Below are 14624 nucleotides of genomic sequence, written 5' to 3'. Positions count from 1 at the left end.
ACGTGCATGCAGGAGTAGTGGGCAGGCTTGCATGAATTCTAATGGGACTATGAACTCTTGAAACTTTTATGATTGTATAAAGCCACACTTTAGTTTTAGAAATGATAGTACAATTTAACATTAAAACGCAATTTGAAAAGTTTAGCTTTGAAATAACAGCTATGGCCAGATTTAAGTGGTGATTTTAACCTTATTCCCCTCTTTATCTCATCACTCTTTGGATGATTATAAAATTGAACAGACTATTTAGAGAATGTGATACCCCTTACGTAGTATTCAAGACCAAGGTAGAAACACTCTGCTCTAAATGTTTATAGCAGTAACTCCTGTAAATGTTAATAGTAGACCCTATAAATTGAATCCCTGTCATTTTAGTTCACATTAGCACTTTCTACATAAAGCAAAAATATACTTTATGATATTTAAAATTATAGTTTGGTAAATATTTAAAGCTTTTATTTGATAGTGATAAATATATACAGATTATTTTTTATAGTCCTAGAAAAAGGGTAAGTTTAAACAAAATAACTAGCAGAGTATCGGTTGCAACTTTATGGGAATTAGTTCTCATGAGCACAAGGAGCCCACTGCCCTGTGTACATTACCTATGGCGTGCCTCGAACATTGGAGTCATATAATTAGATTAATGTTGCTGGAGGCTGGCATACTGTCAGAACATGACAAGAGGGTAAATGCTCTCAAATTCTGTCTTGTCTCTTAAATAGTTGTATATTATTTCATCTTGATATCTTTCTCAGGGTTTTTATTTTTCTGCACCATTGTTTTAGTATTGTTGGTATTTTTCTTCATTATACAAATAGTTGGAGGACCAATGAGATAGCTGTCAAGCAGCCCAAGGACCTGAGTTTGATCCATCAGATCCATTTGGTGGGAGGAGAGAACCTGCAATTTGTCCTCTGACTTCCATACGTGTGCCGTGACATACACACAAACAGAAAAAAAAATGTAATTTCTAAAAAGAAATTTGACATAGAGTAGATAATATGATGTGTGATTAAAGGGAATTCATGAAGAGTTAGGGGTTGGGAGGGAGGCCTCATCAGTGGCACACTCATGGGTCTGCTGCACAAGCACGAGCACCTGAGCTCGAGTCCCTGGAACTCGCTCATAAATGCCAGCTGGCCAAGTAGCATGTGAAGTCGCAGCACTGGGGCCGGGGCCAGAAGTGACCAGTGCAGTTCGCTGGTTACCAGGCTAGCTCCAGTCTCCCTGAGATACCTTAATGCACAGGTCCCTCTCACCACACCCACACCCCTCACATACACACATGTAGACAAAAAGACACTATCCCATCCAAGCATCTATCCCTCCTTAAGTTGTAAAGTGCCACTGAATTACAGGTAATTTTATTATGCCATTGGAAGGGTTTCTCACTGTGTGTTAGGATAGCGTGGAAGAAGTTTGTTTCCTGTGTCTGTGTGGACCTCACACTCTAAGCCTTGACTGTAATGCCTGTGCTGTGTCAGTAATGGTTTTCAGAAGGCGAAAAGCACCACTGATTGCAGATGGAGGGTCTGGGGCAATGTATATTTATTCACTTGTATTCAAGTAGATGACACTGATGTTGACCCAGTTTCTACTTGTTAAATATGGGCAAGCTTCATTGCTGCTCTGCATTTTTAACAATATTGGTCATGCTTTACTGAATTAGAGATTTGTTGTCAAAATGAGTTAACTAAAAACTTGAAAGAAAGTATGCAAGTAATTATTATTTTGAAATCACTAAATATCAGTAATATGGTAAAGGGAAAATCTTGCCACTTAAATATTCAGTTATTTTGAAGATAACGCATTTAACATAGGGGAGCTAATACATAATACTGAAACAAGTCACTACGGGAATACAGATCCGCACGCCATTGAGTGGCTCACATTGTTCGGTGCTTGTTTGCCAGCCTCCCTCTGGCTTCCCTCTCGGTTTGGAAGCACTGTTAGGGTAAGATTTCCTCTGTAGTTCCTACTAGGATTAACAGAGGAAGCAATGCAAAATCACTTTTTCTTGAGCTTCACTTTTGCTTTTGACATAGATATGGCAAGGGCTGACTCCAGTGTGAACTTGCATATTGAAGGTATAAAGTTGGCTCTTCAGGCTCCCTCTTGTAAAGTGCAGTCTTCACACCAGGGTTGGGAGTTACTGACTTAATCGATCTTAGTCACAACTGATTTGGGTATTTTGCTTTAATGACACATTGATGTATGCCTTAATGACTGATGTTAGATGTTCTTTGAAGGTGGGTATTTATATGACAAGTTTTGAATAGCTGTAACTATAAAACAGTAAGAGAATCTTTGCAGGGTGATCAAATACACCACCAGTCAGATGATTTCGCTCATCGCCACAGCTTGGGAGCATTACAGCTTTCAAGGCGGCAGCATCTTACAGACACGTGGCTTACTGTCTAAAGGCCAGAAACTTGGGGACAATACACACACACACACACACACACACACACACACACACACACACACACACAGGCACACCTACCATACATGGAGGCAGGGATCAGGAATTGAGTGACTTATTTTGCTAGTATGGGAAAACTAGCCAAAAAAAAAACAAAAAATCAAGTGTTTTGGGGGAAAGAGGTCATTAAGCTTATGTCGTAAGATTCTGCACCACATATTATCATTTCCTATTGTGAAAGTCAGAGTTCCTATTTACATATCAGAATACCAGGGCTGGAGAAATGGTTAAGAGCACTGGCGGTTCTTCCAGAGGACCCGGACATCCAGCACCCACCTGGCAGCTAAAAACTGTCAATAACTCCTGTCACTGGGGATCTAAAATCCTGTTATCTCCTGTTAGGCACTGTGCTCACGTGGTACACAGACAGACAGACATGTAGGCAAAATATTCATATGCATAAAGTTGTTTTCAGTGTCAGAAAAATTTTAAATTATTATTTAAAAATTTTTTAAATCTCAGAGTATCCATGAAGAGATACTTAATCCTATTCGGTTGAGATACTTAAGCGCATTCAGTTGCCATAACATAACATAAACTGAACTTACTCTCTCTTAGTACTAAAGGTTCCATTAAAAACAAAAGTCTATGATCTGGGTACCTCAAGCCATCATGTTAACATTTTAACATTAAGATTAACATTTTAATTACTTTATTTTATTTTAGGGTGTTGATGATGCCTTCTATACATTAGTCCGAGAAATTCGAAAGCATAAAGAAAAGATGAGCAAAGATGGGAAAAAGAAGAAAAAGAAGTCAAAGACAAGGTGTATAATTATGTAAATAGTTTGTACTTTTTTCTTAAGGCATACTTAAGTAAAAGTAATTTTTGTACATTACACTAAATTATTAGCATTTGTTTTAGCATTACCTAATTTTTTTCTGTTCGTGCAAACTGTCAGCTTTTATCTTAAATGCTTATTTTAAAATGACAGTGGAAACCTTTTTTTCTAAGTGCCAGTATTCCCTGGGTTTTGGACTTAAACTAGCAATGCCTGTGGAAGAGACTAAAGACCCGAGACCCTGTCTTGGGGTTTGGTGCATGCAGTTGATTCCTTGCTAGTTCTCTTACCAACTGTGAACATGGTTGTGAACCGGAGTGATGAAGCCTTTGACCCATCCCTGCTCTGTGTTCATCTAGGCACTAAGTAATTCATTAGTAATTACAGCTTCATCGGAGAACTTGTGGTTGCTCTCCTGAAACTGAGGGGTCACAGACTTTATGGGCGTCCCTTTGAGTCACCTCTAGCATGTCCTAGTCTGTCCTCCTTCATAAGTGTAGGGCTGCTCACAAAGGCTTCCTCTAGCTTTCCACTGCAGTTAGTCATGCTCAGTCCCCCAAATAGTATATTTTTTCTAGAAAAGGGGAAAAACGGGAAGAAAAAAAAAAGGTGGGGGCAATGGAAAATACTGACTAAAAGTCCATTAAATTTCCATGTTAGCTAAATTACTATACGGTTCCTGTAATAGCTTTTCCTAGTAAGGCAGACCCAGTATGAAACAGTAATGATTTGGGCTATATTTACATGCTACTAAATTTTTGTAATAATTTAAACAACTTTAACACATATAAAACGTTCTCATAAGAATGAAGTATAATCCCCCTTTGTCAGATTGTTCTTACCCTAACTTTCAAGTCTTTTTTGAACTTACGTCATTGAAAGTAGTTTTAATTCTGGATGTGAAGCTGAAGATGATTTGAGACAGTTGTAACTTAGCAGGTGTTGAGGAGACCAGAGTGCAAGGCTGGGCCTACAGGAGCCTGTGATGCACACCCCTGGGTGTTACAGCTGCTGCTGCAGTGTTGGCCATGCGTTGGTTGGTCAGAATGGGGGTCGAGGAGAGCTTGACGGCTCAGTATGAGGCAGTCTCATCGTGCCGCAGTCCTACTGACAAATCGAGAAGTTCTTTTTTTTTTTAACAATAATAATAAAATTTGAAATCAACTTCGAAGTTAGCTTCAAGGTTGAGATTTTGGGGTAGGAGGCTACAAGGAGAGTGGATCTTGTAAAGATCTATGAAGAAAGTAAGTTCAAAAGACTAGTCTCTTGATTCTGGCTGAACAAACATTTCCTCAGTACTTCCCAAACCTACAAGTATCTGTCTAATGCTTTAAGAATAGATGAGTTAACAGCAAAAACAAGCCCTTCAAAAATGCACTTAAAGCATTCCTTCAAATATTTGAAATATGATGGAAATACCACTGGAGTGTGAGGACTGGATATCTGTCTTTTAAAAGTCTGGTTTTAGGCAAATCACTGTCTATTTAATGTTAAATCATCTCAAAGACTAATTTCACAGCTGTGTAATTTATAGTCAGTTTACGTACTGACACACCTAGTTGTCAAGCTCGGCACACTCTGTAAGTGTTGGACGTGGACTATCATCTTCACTGCCAGTCTTGGGCAAAATTGTGCAAGAGGTAAAGTTTACATTTCCGCACCTATTCTCTAGTTTCAGGACTCCCTCCAGCATCACCCTGGCTTCCTGCCTGTCTCCCACATGCTCATGACGTAGTGTAGTTTTCTTTTAATACTTTAATTCCCTCCACTTCAAGTTTTGTTTTTGCTGTGGACAGCTCCATGAGTGTTGCCCACTTAGGTAGGTACACCAGAGCTACCCAAGGCTTTCTTCCCCAGGACTTAAAACAGTCCAACAGGCACCACAGTGGGATTTGAACTAATAGCCAGTTTTCAGGGTCACCACAGCACTTCAGTCTTGATCCTTTGGACTTCATTTCTACTGTCTGGTCCACTGGTGCCTAAGTAGGAATTTTCAAATTCAGTGTGCACAGACAGAAGAGAGTCCAGTGGAAGGAGAGCTTAACTCCATCCCGCCATCATCCTGATAGTGATAGATTCATTGTTTAAATAAATACAGTCCCAACAGTGAACACACTTCAGAGTTCATAAAGCTCACTTTCACACCAGATTTATTTTCTCAGCATTTATTCGGTGCTTGTCATATTCTGGGCTCTACACTAGGCTCTGGCTATGTGGTGTCTCCAAGAAAGGGCACAATCCTTGGCCAGTGCTGTGCATGGTCTGTAGTGCCTTAGTAAGGCATAGGGCACACGACTTAGAAATAATAGAATACAAGAAATAATAGAATACAAGATTTTAGTTTTACAGAGAGGGGTTTGGGCTCCTGCAGTTTTTTAGTTCAGTAAGAATTGTTTGCTATGATTCCAATGCATCCCTTTAATCAAACTACTTTATGTAATTATTCTAAAGGAATAGAAATTCCCTAATTTACTTTTCTGAAATGTTCTAAACTGTATGTGTCCATAGAACATTCTCTGTATGGATATTATGTCTTAACACAGTTAGTACCTTCCATTTCTCTACAGAGCAATGGGTATACTTCAGGAACTACAGTGCATAATCAGGTATTTTTAATGTTTCTGGGCAGTGTATTAAAGTAGTAGTAATTACCATTATATAAATTTTGAATTGTGTTAGACTTTGTTAACAAAAAATAGAGATTTTTTTTTAAGGGAAAGAATTCTAAACAAACAAATAAACCCATAAATATTACCTACTTACTACAGCCTTAAAATCTTTGTTGAAGTTGAAAACCAATGCTAAATTACAGTTATAGGCATTAACACATCTGTGGGAAGAATACAGCAATTACAATTTGAGTAAATATTTTCGGTCAGGAATTCTAGGCTTTATTGACTGAGTCACACCGCATAGGAATTTAGATCCTAACTTTTATAGGGTCAAGACCTTTGCCACCATTGCACAGTTTCGTCCCAACATACGTACAGCTTCTGTGAGACATGTCAGACGTTATGGTTTGCACAAATTCATCTCATCTTGTATTCCACTGATTTTAATTTTTCCCAAACTATATATTTAGGAAGGGTTTTTTTTTGTTTGTTTGTTTTTGTTTTGTAGACAATAAAGATTTAACTAAAGTAATCTCCATTTGTTAAAAGTAGTGATTTCTTAATAACTGTGTAGTCATTTTTTAAACCCAAAAGTTACATTAAAGGTGAATTTATACTTAATAACTTTTCTGTAATACTGAGTAGCATGAATTCTGCATTGAAAAATTGAACAGATATACCCAGTAGTTGTAAAATTCTGTCAAAACATGAAAATTATTTCTAAACAAGTACGTTTGTTTTCAAAGGATAGTTATTAGATTCAGATTTGTGGTTTAGTTTAATAGTTTGAAGTGCCTGTTTGGGATGGTGGTAGGCATTTTAGATGAATTTGGGAAAAATAAAGTTCTCTGCAAAAATGCCAGTTTCAGATGCACTCCCAACCAGCTGAGTGGGCTATGTGCTGTTTTATCTCCAGTTCTCCAACTCCACTGTCTCATGTCTTTATGTTGAAAACACTTCTGCATTTTTATTTGAGTGCCAATTTCTTACTAGTGCTATTTCTTAATGTAACATGTTTACCTGGAATGTATTTTAACTATTTTTGTATAGTATAAACTGAAACATGCACATTTTGTACATTGTGCTTTCTTTCCTTTTTCTCTTTCCTTCTTTTTATTTTATTTTATTTTATTTTTATTTTTTGTGGGGCATATGCAGTGTGATCCAGTTGTTTCCATACTTTGGTTACTCTGACCTAGGGAATGTTGGTCATATCAAATATTAAATTTAAAATGACCACTCTTTTAATTAAAATTAACTTTTAAATGTTTATAGGAGTACGTGCTGTGAAGTGATCTGAAATTTGTAATATTTTTGTCATGAACCGTACTGCTCCTAATCATTGTAATGTAATAAAAATAGTTATGTGACCATGAAGTGTGTATTTACTTCTAATTGTGGTTGAGGCTCAAATTTAGAGCTTCACGTTAGGCAAGCATTCCAAACTAATCAACATCCCGTCCTGACTATGGGTATTTCTTGATGGAAATTTGGAATTCCGCATGGTAGTTGTTGATACAGAATCCTTTAGTCAGACACTTTTTGTACCTTTTAAGTCAGAAATGTTCTTTATTTATAAAGTTGCAAAGAACATTGCATAAACACTTGAGTGTTTGCTTAAACTTGCTGCCACATTAGCTTGGTTTCAGATAGACACGAAGTACATCAGCTTTAATGGCAGAAACAGGAAAATTACCACTCCTCATGAAAGCTAGTCCAAGTGATATAGGGTGTAAAGGCTTACTGTCCCAGCAGCATAAAAAATAATGGGAACAGTAGCTACATAGTGCCAGCCATCCACTGAGCATCACAGTCACCTTTGTATGTCTTATTTTGATAACTACATTCAAATCATTTTGAGGAGGTGTGTGACAAGAGCTTTGAATATGCACTTCAGTGTATGAGATGGGGTGAAAAAACAACAAAAGAAAGGTGCTCCATAAACTAAAGGGTAACTCTGTCAGACACAGTTTGCTAATGATAGTCTCATTGGTAAATGGAGAAACAGATTAACAATAACTGGCTATAACATGTTAGAAAATTGGGTATTATTTTCCTTTCCAAACGGTATTCTCACGAAAGGTGCTAGTGTTACAGTTTCAATAACAGAAGGGCTATGGGTGAAGCTCTCAGTAACAATGGGTTGGAACCTATTTTAGTACAGTAGGGCAGCTGGGTTTTTTTTTTTTTAATGTGTATCTTGAATTATTTTATAATATTTTGTACATGCAAACAACTGGTACTGATTGTCAGCCAGGCTGGGAGCAACAGTCGGTTAGTTTTTGGTGTCTGAATAGTACCGTTGCTTCATAGCTCTGTATTTCCTAAGGAAGTACAAGGCCTCTAGTTCCTTCATTACAAACTCTCCTCGTGCAATAAGCTCTTTGATCTTCTCTGGGTCCTTCACATCCTTGTTTTTAAGGAAAGCGTTCTTCAAACGCCTTTTAAAATAGTCTGCTCCTTTTGGATAGTCCCGTCCAAGGTACAGCAGCTTTAAAAAGAAAGATGTGTTTCTGAGCAATCCATCTTATATAACACATTTATAAAGTTGGCAGCATAACTACTTACATTTTTATAAAGAGTCAATACTTCTCCTCGTAAAGAACTGGTCATTTTCACTTAACATGGAATCAATCCACTTTTATATATGAGATACCTGAAGACGAGAAAGATTTTTTTTCTTTTTTGCAAATCACTGCATTGTCATTTTTCCCCCTTTTTCTGAGATAGGGTTTCTCTGTGTAGCCTTGGCTGTCCTGGACTAGCTCTGTAGACCAGGCTAGCCTCAAACTCACAGCAATCCACCTGCCTTGGCCTCCCAAATGCTGAGATTAAAGGTGTGTGCTGCCACCACCCAGCTGTGCATTGTCATCTTAAAAAATCAAATATCTTACCAGTGGAGAAATGGTAAACTTGTCCTTCACATTTGTTTGTGTGTGCATGTGGAGGCCGTGACCTAGATGTCAGTCCTCTGTAGCTTATTTGAGACAGTCTTAGTTGCCGCTTCAAACAGCTGGTCCTCCATTCAGGGACTCCTGTCCACCTCCTGTGTCCCTGTGTGCACAATGGGACTACACACACCTCTTCTCAGATCCTCTTGCTTGTGCAAAGGCTTTAGCCACCGAGGCCTCCTACTCTGAAATGGTCATTTGTGCTCAAAGTTTGTATGATCTAGGCACTGTGGTTGCTGTCTAGCCTGCTGTCAAAGCTGGGCTTGGTTATTTGGAAGACACTAAGAATCCAAATCTAGAAGGGTGTTCTCAGGGGAAGCTAAAAACTAAGAGACTCAGTTGGGAGATCAAAGAGGTTGACACTGAACAGGAACGCACAATAATGGAGTACAGAGTATTGGAAGGAATTCCACAGGGAGCAGAGCATCCGTGGTGTTGACCAAATCTTAAAAACAAAACTCCTCTTTCTAACTTCTCCCATTCCGTGCTTATCAGCTAGGCGCAGTTCCATTATATTCCCTTATGGCTAATGACAGTTCTGATCACCCAACTAAAGTGCTTGCCGGGCTCTCCACTTCAGCGTATCTCTTCCCAGGAACCCTGTTCGTGCAGTGGCATGTGGATTTATAAGCCACCACATGGACGGGGTGTTGTAGGAAGCAGTGTGTACCAGGGCAGTGGCTCTCAACCTTCCTCGTGTGCCACCCTTTAATACAGCTCCTCATGTTGTGACTCCAGCCATGAAATTGTTTTTATTGCTACTTCAGTTATTAATTATAATATAAATATCTGATATGCAAATGATCTTAGGTGACCCCACAGATTGAGAAATGGTGTGCTAGAAGCTCACTACAATAGGAACTGTCCATTTGGGCCTCTTACATACCCAGTGAAGGTGCACACCTGTAGATCCAAGTGCTCTCTCTCTCTCTCTCTCTCTCTCTCTCTCTCTCTCTCTCTCTCTCTCTCTCTCTCTCTCTCTCTCTGTGTTTTATATTGACCTTTATATAATCTGGTAAATTAATTCTCATATCACAGGACTTATTTTCATTTTAGCTTCCTGTCAGTAATTCGAACAGTGAACTAGCTAGGTCCCATTATCCCCAATAAAAGTACTTTTTTGGATTATCACTTCTCCTATAACCAAATTCTTGTCACTGTCACCATCCAGCACATTCTCTTCCCATTCCTTCTCCTCCCTGGAAGGCTCACCCTGTCCTACCTCCAACAGCCTGTACCACCACCTCTCCATCCAAATATTGTCCTTTTGTGCTAGGCTGCTATGAACAAATGACTTAGCAGAGACCTGTTTCTCTTGTTTTCAATTCCCAAGGGATCCCAGCCCTTCATTCTGCCCCTTCTCTGGCTTCTGATTTTGCTTAGTGCCACCTAACAACTTTTGGACTGAATTCAAGAAAAGCAAGATTTCGAGGCTGGAGAGATGGCTCAGCAGCTAAGAGCACTGGCTGCTTTTCCAGAGGTCCTGAGTTCAATTTTAAGCAACCATATGGTGGCTCACAGCCATCTATAATGAGATCTGGTGCCCTCTTCTGGCATGAGTGCAGGTGTATATGCAGGCAGAACACTATACTGTATTTTTCGGACTATAAGAAACACCCAGTTTTTAGAGCAGTAAAACAAGAACAGTAAAAACAGTAATTGGACCATAAAGTGCACTCTAATTTCACCCACCACTTTTGGGAGGGAAAAGTGCATCTTATGGTCCAAAAAAAAAATGGTACATAATAATAAATCTTTTTTTAAAAAGAAAAATATTCAAAGTAGATTTTTTTTTTTAAATCAAGTAAGGGTTGTACAACTAAGTAGCAGAAAATGGAGATTCTTGAAATTATAGCAATAGTGGAAGCAGAGGCAGGGAAAGACTCTGAGTTCAAGGAGAGCTATGTTGAAGTTCTGCAGTGCCTCCCTGTCTTACAGAAACACTGGTGATTGTGCTGAGTGTTCTGAGTTGAGTGCTGAAGTGTACAGATTCTACGTGATTCTGCTAAGTTTCCTCTTGAGAATGTTATGTCCACTAAGTTCTCTAAGGCTAAGTCACAGTCACCCATGTTCCCCAGCTTCTAAAGTCTTACTGACTGCCGTCATTATGTCTTCCTTGTCCCTTTCAATTTTATATATTTTTCCTGAAGATTTAGTGGAATTCTGGAAGGCAGCAAAACCTATGTGTTTAACCCACAATATTAACAATTTTGGGGGTTGGGACAGAGTCATTTCCCAGGTACTCTACCTTGTTGAAGAATGGTTGTTAAAACTATGTAGTTTAAAACTATACAAATAAAATTTGATAGCAAGTTATAGCCTGTTTAATGTCTGCAAAACAGCCTCATTTAGTTTGATGTTTATAATTTGTGAAAGCTTTTAGAGACCTGGCTTAGTTGTCCTTCCCAGTAGCTTTTTTCATAAATTATAATAAAAGATTCATCGCACCCACCCCCCAAATGTTAGTAGTATGATCAGATAGGTTAGTCTTGCTCTTCTAATGTTAATTTATGATACAGCTGATTTCTTAGGAATTTTTAGTTTATTTTCGCTGCAGGGAAATTTTCTGTTTCCAAAGTAGAAACAATTTCCATGTTGCATGAATCCTAGAAGCTGCCCAGTAGTCTGAGAGCTTGGATATGTGCAGGAAGGTGTAGTGGTCCTTTTTTCCTAGGGACTTTGGGCAAAGGAATTAAGATCCTCTGAAGTGAAGGGATTGTTATTTTAGTAGAACTATTATTTTCTAGGATAAGGACTTGATGCCTAATGATGTTATGGAGACAGAAAGGCAGTGTATTGTATTATTTGTTCTGGGGTCTAGTGGACTGGATTCAGTTTTCTTTAGACTGCACTGGAAAAGCTGTCCTGATGGATTTCCCAGTACCAGAGGCTGTGCAGCCAGAGGAAGCTGCCATACCTTGGTAGATGAAACAAGTGACCTGACAGGAGATGTTTCCGGTACAACACTGGGGGTAGAGACACTAGAAAGTACCTTTCTACCACTTGGAAAGCCTAGGGTCTTCTAGAACAGCTGTTCACTTTCCTCCTGAGTCACCGTTTAAGCTCAGTGTTACACTTCCACACTGCGTCCTAGCTAGAACTGAGCTTCTCTAACATGAAAGAGTAGTCTCTTTGTTGACTAATTACAAAACAAAAGCTATCTTCCAACTCCTCAGCCATAAGCTAAATCTGAATTTGTATGCAGTGAGTCGTTTATCATGACACACAACCAGTAACTTTAACCCACTAACACTGGCTGTCAGAACTACTTCTGAAGAGAACATCTAGTCGTTAAGGGATACATCATCAAACTGGAAACTAGGCGAGGGATATAACTTGTAAGTACTTTGCCTGTGTGTAATGGGTTAGACAGTCTTAAGCGGTTAGGTCAAAGACCTACTTCTACTTTGGGGAGGGGCCAAGATTCCTAAGACTGCTAAGACAGCACATCAGTCGGTGACCTTGGGACAATAACGGCTTACTGGACCTTAGTAGTCTTATTTGCCCGGGAATTAATCCAAGTCACTAAGCTCTTGTGTGGGCAGCTCTTGGGGGAAGGGGCGAGTGTTCGATCAGTGAAGAATCACTCTAATCTCAAGGCACTGACCCTCCAAGGAGCCCATCTGCCTCGTCTAAATGGCCACCTGCTCAGAGCCCAGGGCTTCACCTAGTCGCGGGCTGCCGCCATTCAGCCCCCAGATCCCCCAGGAAGTGCTCGCCAGAGCGCAGCAGAAGCGAGGGAGAACCCCTTTGCAGAGCCGGGCGTGGCGGCTCTCAGGAGGAGGAGGCAGAAGGATGCCCGCGAGTTCCCGGCCAGCCTGGGCTACAGTGTGAGACCCTTCCCACGCCCAGCAGCCCTATGCTAAGGCATACTTCACCAACTGCGGCCCTGCGATCCGGAAAATAAGTCGCTCACACCGCCGCACTCCAGCGCTTTGCGGCACCACGGCCGTAAATGCGGTCACCTGCCGGAAGTAGGCAGAGCCGAGAGTCGGGGGGCGGGTCTCCAGGCAGGAGTGGGCGTGGCTATGATCTGTTGGGGACGGAAGTGGGCGGGTTTGGGCAACCAATCCGAGACAAGGGCGAGACTCACCGGAAGGCTACAGTGCGACTGCGCAGGCGAGCCTTCGTTGGGATTTGTGAGTGGGCGTGGCCTGTCGTCCTGGCAACCGTGAGCGTTCGGGCACTGCGGAGTTCAGACTTTGCCCTAGGCGAAGGTCCCGCTGTTCTTTTCTAATGGTAAGCCAGAAGATGAGGGAACCGGGTAGGGGCGAGCGCAGACTCCGCTTCAGCGCTGCGGTTGGGCGCCCGGCGGACAGGCGGGAAGCCGGCGGACCGGCAAAGTCCCAAACCAGTTAGTGCAAATCGGAGGTGGCGGGATCCCCACCCCTCCAGTAACTAAACTTGAAACTTGGTCCTAATCTAACTTCTTTCTGCTGATGCGTGTTTCCATTATTGCTCTCTGATGGCAACCTGTCAGAAATGTTTTCAGAGCAGCAGCGGATGGCTCACTCCGCTTTCAACTTACTTTGTGTGGCCCTTCGTAGGAACCCGAATTGTTTTAATTCTCGGTAGTCAACCTGCACTCTCATTCAATACAATAAAGTTTGCCATTTTGTTTTTCTTGTATTCCAACTCTCATGTCTTCACCAAGGAGAGAGACCAACATGGAACTAAACGACGTGTGTTGTTTCCCATTCTCCACCAAGAGATCATTTATTATCACACTCAGTAGACTTGGAGAATACAATTACGAATTATGTAATGCACTCATTAAGGGGAATTCAGGGTACATTCTTTGTGTCTGCTGGGAGAAAGCCAGCCCTCCTGCGGCAGGCAAATTAAGCAGAGTAACTGCCACCAGCTTTACCCTGGTAACAACAGGTGCTTCTCAAGCAGCATAAACACGTTACTAAGGGTGGGGAGAGAGGAAAAGAGTGGTACTTTTCAACCTCTTTTATAATATAAATATGAATTTTCTGTAAGTGGTAGGAAGACATGGATAGTGGAGAACTCCCCTGGCAAGCCCCTAATGGGCCCTAAGCCAAGTTAAGACTGCTGGCAAGTTACAAGGACAAGGACTTAGCCGGGCTTGGTGGCACACACCTTTAATCCCAGCACTAGGGAGGCAGAGGCAGGCGGATCACTGTGAGTTCAAGGCCAGCCTGGTCTACAAAGTGAGTCTAGGACAGCCAGGGCTACACAGAGAAACCCTGTCTCGAAAAACTTAAAAAAAAAACAAGAACAAGGACTTGTCTGCTCCGTAGAAACGTGGGTGTGAATTTCTTTTTCCTAGATGTGCCTAGCGCAGTCTCTCAAAGACTAAGCATACAACAGTGTTCTCAAAGACTTCCACACACCACTTGGGAGATTTATTTTAAAACGTAGATTCCAGAAAGTCACTCCTTCAAACCTACTGTCTCATGGGGTCTCCAGGGAACAAAGTGCCATAAACACAGTGGCTTAAAACAGTAGAAGCTGCATCATTCTAGAGACTGAACATCTGAGATCAGGGTGTCAGTCTAGGGGCGGGGATTTAGTCAGACCTCTCTTCTCCTTTAATAGTCCCTTGGTGTGTAGCAGTGCGCCCTCACTTTTTTTCTAGCTAAGTTTATTTTCTTTGTGAGGGTCTGTATCTAAGATTCCTCTTCTTACACCACTACCGGCCATATCGATCCAGAGGCCCACCCGACTCCAATATGAGGTCATCTTAATTTGGTGAAATCCTTATGTAACCTTTTTCTAAACTGGCCAATTGCTGACACACCAGGAGTTAAGATTTTAGTATGTGAAT

The 14624-nt window shown here is 40.8% G+C and overlaps 2 protein-coding genes across 4 annotated transcripts in view; one reads left to right on the top strand and one right to left on the bottom strand.

The window, feature by feature from the left end:
* Nucleotides 1-4330, top strand: part of Kras (KRAS proto-oncogene, GTPase) — a 33290-nt gene extending 28960 nt beyond the window's left edge. For all 3 annotated transcript variants that reach the window (XM_051155590.1, XM_051155592.1, XM_051155591.1), the window contains one exon: nucleotides 3152-4330. Coding sequence is in view for 1 of the 3 variants with exons in the window: in XM_051155592.1 (XP_051011549.1) it covers nucleotides 3152-3268 (117 nt within the window). In the remaining 2 variants the exon portion in view is untranslated. The remainder of the gene's footprint in view (nucleotides 1-3151) is intronic.
* A 3765-nt stretch (nucleotides 4331-8095) lies between these two features.
* Etfrf1 (electron transfer flavoprotein regulatory factor 1) lies at nucleotides 8096-12812 on the bottom strand. The gene is made up of 3 exons (XM_051155589.1): nucleotides 12704-12812; nucleotides 8448-8535; nucleotides 8096-8370 (listed from the first exon to the last, which is right to left on the bottom strand). Exons 2-3 carry the CDS (start codon nucleotides 8490-8492, stop codon nucleotides 8155-8157), a joined length of 261 nt encoding a protein of 86 aa, XP_051011546.1. The 5' UTR covers nucleotides 8493-8535; nucleotides 12704-12812; the 3' UTR covers nucleotides 8096-8154.
* Between the last annotated feature and the right edge of the window lie 1812 nt (nucleotides 12813-14624).

Source organism: Acomys russatus, chromosome 13, assembly GCF_903995435.1.
Source record: "Acomys russatus chromosome 13, mAcoRus1.1, whole genome shotgun sequence".
NCBI classification, from domain to species: domain Eukaryota; kingdom Metazoa; phylum Chordata; class Mammalia; order Rodentia; family Muridae; genus Acomys; species Acomys russatus.
The sequence above is the reverse complement of the archived record's forward strand: the minus strand, read 5'-3'. Positions and strand labels throughout refer to the sequence as shown.

Bases quoted from the DNA above. Each gene is read 5' to 3' on its own strand.
- Etfrf1 (XM_051155589.1), bottom strand. From the start codon at position 8,492: ATGACCAGTTCTTTACGAGGAGAAGTATTGACTCTTTATAAAAAT. The intron at 8,371-8,447 runs GTAAGTAGTTAT...TTCTTTTTAAAG, and splicing joins TATTGACTCTTTATAAAAAT to CTGCTGTACCTTGGACGGGA.